At 32.0% G+C, this 12,159-nt stretch overlaps 1 protein-coding gene across 5 annotated transcripts in view; it reads right to left on the bottom strand.

Moving 5' to 3' along the window:
* Positions 1-1,653: 1,653 nt before the first annotated feature.
* Positions 1,654-12,159, bottom strand: part of IP3K1 (inositol-trisphosphate 3-kinase-like protein) — a 404,655-nt gene continuing 394,149 nt past the window's right edge. For all 5 annotated transcript variants that reach the window (XM_072536989.1, XM_072536988.1, XM_072536991.1 and 2 more), the window contains 3 exons: positions 3,534-3,812; positions 2,816-3,391; positions 1,654-2,180 (listed from right to left, as the gene is read on the bottom strand). In XM_072536989.1, the coding sequence (XP_072393090.1) occupies positions 2,094-2,180; positions 2,816-3,391; positions 3,534-3,812 (942 nt within the window). In that variant the 3' untranslated portion in view covers positions 1,654-2,093. The remainder of the gene's footprint in view (positions 2,181-2,815; positions 3,392-3,533; positions 3,813-12,159) is intronic.

The following is a 12,159-nucleotide window of genomic DNA, read 5'->3' on the forward strand; positions in this document are numbered from 1 at the left end:
CGCAATCATCTACAGCGGTAAATACACAGCCACATGAACATGTAGAGTCTTCAGCTAATAACGTCACAAATGTTTTGTTGCAAATTTCACCTCTTCCTCAGGGAAATGCCAGAAAGTCCAGAAGAAGAAAGGCTAATAGTTACCAAGATGTTCTTACCACGAGTCCATACCTCCAGAGTCTTCGCGAACAACAAAATATTAAGAAAGCGAGAGAGGTTAGAGGGAATAAGCAAAACTCAGTAAAGAAAAATGTGTTTGTTGGTACCTTAGAATGTGGAGATAACGACACTCAAAAAGATTGTCGAGATAAGAGAACCGGAAAATTAGGAAAAAGTGAACGAAGTGCGGCAGTTAAAATCTATGAAAAAAAAATCAGACTGTGAAGAGCCCTTTAATGAGGACGACGACGATGATTGCGCATGCCTCTATTGCAATGAGTTATATAGCCTATCCAAATCTCAAGAAGGCTGGTTACGTTGCCAAAAGTGTCAAATGTGGGCTCATGCAGAGTGTGCAGGACTATCAATGAAGGCTAAGAACTTTATTTGTGAATTATGTTTTGATAATTGATCACTTTATGTATAAATCTATGTATATGCCGTCTTGTCCTCTAGGGTAGGGCAAGATGACATTTTGACTCTTTTTTTGTTTTACATTTACAGTTTTAAAATGGAGTTCTGTTCTTTTTTTCACTTGAAAAATATTAAAAAAGAATGTTCTGTTTGTATTATGGCGCTTTTTAATTCATGATACATTTTACATTTTTCAAAATAAATCGATTTTACCTTCGAGTATGTCGACTTGCCCACCCTTCCCCTAATCATTGGGAAGAAGCAAATCGTTGCTCTAACAAACGAAAACACCAAAATTACAGATATAAATGAATTAAAACAACTCGTGACATAAATTTTACAGCGAACTATTAAATACGATGGCAAAAAAACCTGGAAAATCTTAGGAGGCATATTTACGAACTACCTAAAACCAAGATGCATACTTTACTGGATGCTGGGAAAAAACTCACACCTATCGATCGACAAGATAATGATATACATAGTAATAATAAAACCCATTTTGTCATATGGTTCGCAGCTTTAGGGATCGGCTAGCAAATGTTATGAAAATAAAAAGATTTCAATCTAAAACTCTAAGAACAATCGCTAATGCCCTTTGGTATATTCAGAATGACGCCTTACATAAATCTGTGAGTAGGTACTAACAGTGCAAAATAATTTCTGAAAAATATCAAAATAGGTTGCGCGTGCATCCTAACACCCTGGTATACAATCTTCTCAACAACCAACAAGTGAAGAGATTGAAACGATATGATCCCTTGAACCTATCTAACCGACCCTGATAGTTCCTAGAGTAGTGGAAGCTACTCCTTCAATAGCACCCAGCCATTGTGTTCTGGGTCGTTTTCGTTTTCGTGCTTACTAGACCTTACATTCCTTTTAACATTGAAAAAATAAAAAAAAAAACTTGTTTTTATTGTGAAACAGCTTATAAAAAATCTTATATGTGAATAAAAAAGTATTTAAATTCAATCTAATCTCGTAGCATGCATTTTCGAATCAGTATACCCGTTGCTAGGGTTGGAATATTTTCTTTGATATCCTCAATAATTTTTTCTAAAATAAAACCCGTTTTATTTGTTGGTTTTTTTATTATGTAAGTACATAGACATTTAAAAAAATTATAATTTAATAATACAAAATCAGTATATACAGATATTTACAGTTTTCTCAAGTACACAAATCTTGATTATACAAATTTCCTAAAACTACATCATAAATACCTAAACAATACGAAATTACAGGACATTGACTAGACAAATTTAAGAATTGACAAAAAATATCAAAAAGTCAAAAAATCACTTAATTCTTTTAATACTTCATCAACAAAACATAATATACACTCGCCACTCTTGGCTGATACATCCACATACATATGTTGACACGCAGGTCAGGGTTTCAAGCTACCCTGAATAACTTGCTTTTCCGGCTCAGGAACAGCAAAAACAATCCACTCAGGTGCCCAATCAAGAACGCCCAGTGAGCCAATGTGAAAGAACATTTGTCTAGCCATCAAGTTCAAGATTTCACTCTTACAGCTGCCACGGGCTTGGTAAAATGATGTTTCCGGTTGTTAGAATGCGGATTTTGAATGCTTTCTATAATCTGTAACAAAAAATATGCTGTTAGCCATCTTATTGCAACAGAACTTGAAAATATATATATGTATATCGGAAAAGTCCAATTTTTTTATATAGATTTATTTTTTTTCTAGAGCCAATTTATACCGGTCATACTCAAAATGATATTGTTAATGTTCACTTGAGGTAAATCTGCTCATTATGTTGTAAGAAGCTCCCAGAAGCGAAATGCGGTGTGACTGTATTCCATAAGTGTAGTGGTTCGTCTTTGAAGCATGTCCCACATATGTTCAGTAGGATTGAGATCTGCGGATTATGGTGGCCATGCCAACGAGCATAATCATGATGAAATTTTTAAAATAATAATTGAAATTTGGAAAAATGGAAACGGTTCTGCCGCCCATAATTATTCCGGCCAATGCCATTCTTGTACCACCTCTGTATGTGTAGACGTCTTGGACATATTTCATATGTTCTACATTTCTCGATCGTCTCCATATTCTTATTCGACGCGAATATGGTTGAAATACAAATCTGGATTCATCGATAAAAAATATGGAATATGTATCGAAGCTTATAATGATCGTTTGTTTATATAAAGATTCATAAAACATTCATACATCATAAAAAATTTGTTATTTTTGTAACATATATACTTACAGAAATAAGTTTATCAAATCCATAGAGCAACCCCTCTTCGTGATTTCCTTGTACCCAAGGAGTCCTGTGGTTGACAGTCTTTCCTTCTGGTAGCTTGCTGGTCTTGGCAAAGTCTATTAACCATACGCCTACTTTAGTGTCATCGTAAATTACAAAAAGGCTACTTCCTACAACTTCTCTGGTCGTGAAATATTCAGAGCTTTCGATTTTAGACCGAATCTCGCACAGTCTTGCTAAAAGTCTTTGTCGTACGTCTTCTCTACCGCCTAAGAACATGTCTAAAGTGTTATGAACTTCGTCCCTAGACTTAACTTTTTTCAGATCGGTGACCGGAGGGGATCCACGACACTTCATAGCTTCCAAACGGAAACCTTGGCTACAAGTAGATGATTGAAGTTCTCTAAATTGCATGTACCGGAGTTTGGTGACCGCTTTAGCTTGGTGTTCCTCAGGAGTAGGTGCATGGGGATCTATGGCGATCATCTTTTGATAAAGATCAGCTCGAGCTATAACCTTTTGGACTTCCGATTCCAGGAAGGTACGAGTGCCCATTTTAATGTCAACTACATAAGGATCCTGAAACAAAATATTATTATTAGATATTGAAAACACAAATACCAGAGGGTGACCAGTTAATGTTATAGTTATAATGTATTAGCTTACATCGCAATATGTTTAGAAGAATACTAAAGCAATTATTATAAAAAAAAATATTTACTTGAAATCCATGCAGTAAATCTTGCAATTCTATAAACTTCTCGCCCTGATATTCAACTTCTCTATAATATCTTGGAATAATATCGCAAAGATTGGGGTCTTGGGATACTTCTTCGTATACTATACGTTCAGTGTCATCAGAATTAGAAGATCGTTTCTTCCAGACGGTTCCCGGTCCGGCAGGTGCTAAACTATCGGGATGACCACTGAGTTGGAACCAATTACTGCTGCGGCTTTTTAACAGTACATCGCTGGCAGGTGCACTAAGATCTAAAGCGTTCTGAAACAAACAAAAAGAATTCGTTAAAAATTATATGGAAATATCAAGAAAACGAGAATTTTGTAAACTATTAATACAAAAGGTTATGGATATTTTTAGGCTTACGTAATAAGCAGATGTTACGATTATAATCTACTAATTTTTAGCAGTTCATATCTCTTCTAGATGTTGGATGCTAATAAGGCTAATTTAATTCTGTTCAAACGTCTCCCTTTTACCATAACCTTTTCTCTTGTAAAAACTCTCTTATAATAACAAACAGAGTATTGTGGTTTGTTTCTCATCATATCGTATAATTTTGAGGTGTGTTAGTAAATTTTTTCAATATTGTAATCAACTAGTTTTGAAATTTAAGAGCCAAAAACTTAGGAGGTTTGTATTATTTTGTGTATCAATACGCTTAAATATAAGTGATTTCAACACCAGACATGTGTGTCTACAGTGCATAGTGTGCATTTTCTACTTCTGCTTCTGCTGTTTTATTTTTAGCTCGAACTTTAAGAATCATTAAATCCATGCCAACGACAAGAAACCACAAATCGATCGACACGATTTCATTCATGAATACATAATCACTTAACAAATAGAAAGTATCTGGTGCATGCACTCTAATGGATTTGTTCATGAAGGAAATTTTTATCAATGCCCCAACGATATCAGAGTTCAGAGTACGCAAAAAGATAGTCTAGACGTGTTTATTAAATAAGAGATATGTTTATTTTTTAAAAACTTTTACCCGCAAAAATAAAATGGGGAAATTTAACAGTAGTTTTTAGAATTGGGTTAAAAATAGGACATGTTTATAAACAAATTAAATGTAATTAAAGTTAACATAATTAATGATATATTACGTACGGTTTACTCTTATGTAGTATATACAATAAAAAAAGAATAGAAAAAACTACAAAAATATGGGGACACCAGAGGCAAGGCAGCAAGAAAAAAGAAATAAATGTACATAACATAGTCGATGGTATTGGAATACACGATAAAGATAAAGAATTCCAGTAATCTCACGTGTCCAAATCATGTGGCAGCATAAAATTTAAATATATCTCCTAAAGAATTAATTTATGGAAACATTAATTGTACATAAATACGTATAATGGTTTTTCATTCAATATGATAAAATATATTGCAGGTAAAATGTACAAGGGCATCCGTTTGACGTAAATGACCAATTAGAACACAAACATTTAATAAAAAAAAATAGGTTGTGTAAATTGTAATATGTATCTACATACATACACACGCTTCCACTTAGCAATGAAATTGAGGAAAAAAATAAAAAGGCATATTATTTAGAGGCACCAAAAGACATGCAGGCCCTATCCTTTTTCCCCAAACGCCTTTACATTATGACAATGTTTGCCCTATTAGGCCTCGTCAGATAGTGATACAAAATAACTAAATATTTTAGAAATATTTAAGTGGTTAATTTAGAGACATACAGTGATGTCTACTTTCTGCCAGCCAAGGTAGCTGGCGCTAAGTAACTTTTACACTCTTTTGAGTGGGAAATTTGCTTAAAAATCCTACTTTTTTCTTTCTCTTTGGGTCTATTTTCGATCTGTCATTGTCTGATGAACTCCAAATATAAAATGAAACATGTATTGTGAACGAACTGGCTCCCAGCGAGACATCACATGGCATTTCTGCCTTTTGGAACGTAATATGCCACACTTTATGAAGCGAATTTACAAATTTGGTTGTGAACAACGATTATATCTTTAAGAAAGATAGAGGTGCATGAAATATGTTGGCGTATTATAATTTTAGGTGCCAATTAGCCTACGTTAATTCAAAAGAATTTGTCGCCAAGTGCCTATTCTATCCAACCATTTTGTATACTAAGTTCTATTGACTTTTATATATTAAGTGATTTAACTATTGAGTCCATCAGTTACCACTCCTTACAAGTCATAATTTAATTTTAATTTCTTTATTTGTAGTCTAGTAATATTGTCTATTTTACATATTATTTCAAGAATTTGGCTTTTTGTTTTGTTCCTTTTAAGTTATATTTTTATTCTCACAGGATTGTCATTTATATTATTTAAAATAGCTTGTCTATCCTCTAAGAAACTGCTCTACTCTTAGCTGTACAGGTTATTATACCAATAATAGTAAGAGTTTTGTATATTCGGTCCTTTATTTATATGACAAATGGACGTTAATATATTAATTGATTTAATTACTTTTTATCTGTGTGTTTCTATACGTTTTTTTATCCTAAACATAATACACAATTGATTTTATAACAATCTGTAATTAATCATTATCATATTTGGAGCATATTAATATCTAGCCTATTCAGCATCTTCTACATGTTTTTTCCACATTCTGTTAGCAAATGCTTGAACTGAATGAACAGCCTCCCCAATTCGTAAAGTCGTTTTTGAAAATTGATTGGGCAAGAATACTTATGTGGTATTGCAAAGTATTACTTTTTTTAAGTTCCAAAAACATTTTTATCGGTATTAAGAATAAGTACTACGAGACTACGAATCTACACTACTTGTATCTGTCAGAACCACTAATATATTCTTCCACATCGATAAACGATATGAACCGAGGAATAATAAGAAAAAATACACCTTTCACCTTCACGTAAGGTCGCTTGACAAATAAATTCACTGCGTGTAGATACCTACGTCAAAAGAATATTTAAAAACGATATTAGTAATGAAACGATTATCAATTCGAACGACAGAAATAAGGAAAAAATCATTAAAATCACTTTAGCGGTAGATTTGCGTCAAGATTTATTTTAAAAGACGGAAATAAGAGTCACCTACAACATGATTTCAACAAAATTTTTAATATTTTTTAACAAAAGCGTGTTGTGTAATTTATCAGATAAAATAACTACTAGGCGGTGTGATAAGTAACCTAATTTGAAATGAAAAACAGGTTTTTGTAAAAAAAAATCTTTTGTCCGAATAATACAATTATGGAAGCTCTGCAACTCATCAATTTTTGCCATAATAATGCTCATAACGGTCTCTTCAGTCGGTGCAGTGTCTTGGAAGAACAATATTTTTTTTTTAATTAAAAAAATTGAAAAAGAAATTATTTTTTTTTGTTCTTTCGCATAATGCCTTGTATTGTGTAAAACTGAGATTGTAATATTTAATGATCACTTATCACATATTCATTTTAAATAAAAAAAATATGATTCTCTTCTTCCATAATATTAATATCCACATTTTTGTTATATTAAAGTAAACGTTAACTTTATCTCTTAAATGCTATTTATATAAACTATTACTTTCACATAAAATAAAAGAAATAAGCGAAAAGAATTAAAGTTATTCTATTTAGAATTAAAAAAAAGAGAAATTTTCTAAAAAATGTGATAGTAAATTTAAATTTCTATAAAAATACAATTCAAAACAAAAAGTGGGTCGTATGAAATATATAATCGATTCATGAATAATAACCAACAACTTCATTGCTACTCTATTTGTTGTCATTCGTCTTATATGATTGTTCCATTCTACACTTCTTTTTTTACCCAGTCCTTGATGTTCTACGAGAAAGACAGAGAGAGATGGTTTATCAATAGGAAGACGATCAGTGGAAATATCACGAAAACGATGGAAGTAATTACATAAAAAGAACTTTACTGCGCTCTCAATAGTATGAATGAACTATTATTGTATGAATATTCTCGGTGATACTTCCTACACTTTTTAGAACAATTTGTATATAATTATGAATCTGTATTGAGATTGAATATGGATCTCCGAGAAATTAATCCATTCAATTATTTTTCTAAAATATAAAACAAAACAGAATTGTAATCGAATTTTGCGCTGTTTAAAATGTTAAGTTTTTGCAATAGAATCTGCTTGGACGTTGCGAGCGCAACAATTGGAAGCTACTTAGATCGTGTCACCTGTTCATCCACGTACACTGGTATTAACAGGTTCTATCCAAGTTAAGTAGGACGCTGGCCAGCTTCCTTGGATCCAAGTAGTGTGGTATCGTAAAATTAAAATGGGTCGGTGTCGAAAAATACAAAACGAGAAGTAAACACAAAAAGAAAATGGTCTGAAAGGGAGAGTGTTACATTCATGGAGTTATACAAACCTGAGGCAGCATTATGGAATCTACGGATGAAGGAATATAAAAATAAGGATGCTAGAAGTGTGGAATTTTTTCTTTTTTATTCCTTTTTTCTGGATTTCAAGCTCTAGAACACCTTCCACAACCATTTCCGCCATCTTTACAATGGTTATTTGACATCTAAGTCATTTAACCGTGGCAACCAACTTGGTACAAGTACACTTGTACAAGTAAACCTGGTCCAAGTTGGAATCCAAGCATTCTTGGATCGTGTCAACCCGTCTTTATCGAACTCATTAAACTCAGTTTAAAATCAGAACGACAGGCAGAAGCAAGTTAATAAAAATGTGTTAAAAACAGTAACGCAACTTTAGTATGAACACTAGTTTCTAGATAAATTAATGGTTCTTGGACTAATGGAAGTTCTTTCAGATCAATAAACAAACTGCCGGTTAATATAATTTAAAATCTTGAAAAAAAATACTAAATTAGTTGAATAGTGTAGATGATACTTGGTTTTAAAAATCAGGGGAATTGCAAAAGTCTGATGAGGTATATATGCGTAAAACAAATTTGCGTAGGAAATTCATGACCTTTACTAACGTAGAACAATTATTTTTATTAAAGCTTCTCGTTTTACTGGGTTATAAAATAGCACAAATTAAAAAAAAAAACCGTATAAATTATTTTTAAGTGTAGTTATTACGTACAAATTTTGCTATGAATGTAGTAAACGATCAAGGCGTGCATATCGTATAATTGTTAAATTTATGATTTAATTATATACTTTTAATTATATCATTTAAAAGTTAAAAAAGCAGATCTTGATTGCTAATAGTGGTTATTACTTACTAGTACTTTTTTTAAAAATCGCATCGGTTTCACAAATAACTCAAGTTTATACCAATAAAGAGGATCTGAATACATCGCGGTATGGATCATAACTGCTTTGCTAAAGACCCAAAACGATTATTTATTTAAAAATTAATAAAACATTTCCATCGAGGCTTATTATATACTAATGAAATAATTATCACGAGTGTTCCTCGAAATAGTCTAAAATCTCATATCCGCCGCTTCTTATTATTATACTTTCTTCTTGCATTGACGTCAATCCGTAATGCGTTGTTAGTCAACAGCTTAGTTTTCCGATAAAAACCTTACCTAGCAACTGCACCAAGTTTGTACGTATCACAAAAGAATAATGATTAGATACATTTGACGAATAGTTAACAGAAACAACAACATTGTTTTGGTGACAGTGTTCAACAAAAACCATAGATTATTTGCTACGGTTATAAATATAAATAAAGCCATTGTTTACTCTGAATCACGTATTTTTTATATTCACACATTGGCCTTGCCTTATATTTTAGGCGGCTACAGATACAACTGCAAGCTTGTCCAGCATGCTTGTTCAATATTCTTGTACAATTATGCACAATTTGCCTTTAGCACCACACGTACAAGCATGCTTGATTAAAACAGAGGTAGTCTAATAAAATATGTCGAGCTCGGACGACGATACGCTCGCTTTGGCCGCTTTTGTTCTTATGAAAAAAAGAAAATCTCGAATAAAAAAAAAAAAAAAATGCGGTGTGGTGTAAACAATGGTCGATGAAAAAGAAAATCTACTCTCACATTAACTTACTAATTGAGCTGAAAAGATATCCGCGTGACTGGCACAATTATTTTAGAATGGATGAGCAGACGTATTTAAACCTTTTATCTCTTGTATCACCTTTGATTCCAAAGTAGGATACGATCATGAGATAACACCACATGAAAGATTAACGGCAACATTGCGATTTTTTGTGACTGGAAGGAGTTATGAAGACCTGAAGCATTCAACTATTATTTCACCATAAGCATTAAGTTATTTAGTTCCTGAAACCTGCCATGTCATTTACAAGATGCTAAGAAGCAGGTATTTGAAGGTGAGTAATACGACTATTTTAACTCAGTTATTTATTAATTTTTTAATGAACATACAAAAAGTAGGTACATATTATATATACCTAATAAACTACATATTAGAAAATAACATTTTGCATCGCTAAAATTAGAGATATAGGTCGAGATAGACTGATTGGAATTGTTATTACTGTCATTAGTATGTTATTACTGGAGAAAGGGTTTCATAATGTATCGGAGATTTAGGAAAGGTTGACGGGACATGGGAGTAATGAGTATTTAATGTTGAGGTGAAGGATAATCTGTAGAATATCTATTGTTATTTTCACCACGAATACGAAGGGACGGAGTCAACTGACCCATTTCATTCCTGAGGGATCCGCATCTTCAACTTTTTTCTTTTCTCTTTTATAATTACTCCGGAAGGAGTTTATTTTTTTAACAACTGCATCCTTGTCGGTATTAACATCAATTAACCTATAGTTTTCTAATAATACTTTGTACGCTGTATGCCTCTTTGCTTTGTTACAAAGCAACACAACGGACGCCAACTTCTTCAAGCTTGAAAATCTTGGGTACACACGTACCGTTTTAATTCAAGCATGCATAATTAAGATCCTTTCAATTCTCAAGCCGCTTGTACAATCACAAAGCTTGCACCACATTTCCCTACAGGCACTTAAGCGTACTTGTACAAAAAGATTGAACAAGCATGCTGGACAAGCTTGCATGCGTGTCTGTAGCCTCCTTAAAATGACAATTTAAAAACGAAATCAAAATTTGTTTATATACAAAATTGATCAACCAGAGTATGGGAACAGGACGAATATCTTGGCTGAGGAAGCTAAGAGAACGATATTTTTGCAGCACAAAGCAACTCTTTAGAACAGCTGCTCCGAAAATCTATTTTGTATTAGCCACTTGTATATGATTCTGTTTTTTTTTTATTTTAATCGATTCAATATATTGTTACGATAAATATGACTCATAAAACTGTAAACATTATATTTCTAATTCTATTCCATTCAAGTCTTTTCTAGATCATACACCAGCCGGCAGAAACTCCAGGTAATACCTGACGGGTCTCCTACGATTCCAAGTTTCCAGAAGAAGGTCTAATGAAAACCAGTCCGGGTGACCTTCCCGTCTGTTCGAAGGGAATCGCCGGAATTCTAGTCTAACGGTTGTTTAGTATAAATATAGAGGAACCTTTTATTTAAGTTAAAGTTAGTTTTGAATATGAAGTCCAGTTTTTAGTCCGAAATAAATATTGTAAATAAATGATATAAATTAAAGTAGTTGTGTTCTAGTTCTTAGTGATAAGTGTAAAAATGTAATAAATATATAAAGATTCTAATAAACTTGTAAATGTGTTAAATGTAGAACCTTTGATAATAAATACAGACAATAAATTAGATTAATAAAAACAGTACAGGTACTTCAACAGGTGAGCTAATTTTTTTATTATATCATTTGTGAAAAAAATTGGAAAAATTCAATTTTTTTTTCTCCCTTTCGTTGCAATATCTCGACATCTATGATGGTTAGAAAAATTTTGTTACGATAAAAAAGTTTTGTAATTAAATTTCCTATAAGATAGAATTGATGCAAAATTGAAAAAAATTATAATTATTGCAAAATTAGCAAAAACCGTTAAAAAGGGTCAAAAATCAATGTTTTTTACATAAATACTTATTGTGCTAAGTACTTAGTAGATATATTTTTCACATTTTTTTCTTCGTTAAAACCAGGTTAAAATGTTGATTTAAAACTTTAAAACTACAGACACAATTTCAGCCATCTCAAAAATGAAATCACGCGTCCAAAATAGCGACCACGCTTAAAAATTTAAATTATTTCCGCTTCTGGTGGACCAATTTTGATCATCTTTTTTAAACTGTCGTCCCATGAGTTAAAACTTAAAAAAATGATACTGTTAAAAGCGATGTTCATGTTTTTACGTTTAAATTAATCTTCAGTTGCAAAATTACGTCATTTTTCCTTTTTTTTTTTTGTTTTTAGCAATACAATATCAATGTTAACTGTACAAATTTTAAATTAATTTAATAAATCCCAGATCGATTACTTATTAAGTGATTTTTTAAACTATTTAAGTGCAAAAAATTAAATATTTTATACAATTTTAATTTTGGCCAAAATAAGAAATTAAACAATTTTATAAGATACAACCGTACAATTAATCAAAGCCTTTTATTAATATGTTGAATTTCTTCATGTGATTCGGCTTCGTCATTATCACCTTTCAATTCCAAAATCTATTTCTTTTTCTGGAGTTTCCTCACATTTATCAAATTCTATTTCAATATTGACATGATTTCCCCACACAAGCAATGCAATAATC

This window comes from Diabrotica undecimpunctata, chromosome 7 (assembly GCF_040954645.1).
Source record: "Diabrotica undecimpunctata isolate CICGRU chromosome 7, icDiaUnde3, whole genome shotgun sequence".
Taxonomy (NCBI): Eukaryota; Metazoa; Arthropoda; class Insecta; order Coleoptera; family Chrysomelidae; genus Diabrotica; species Diabrotica undecimpunctata.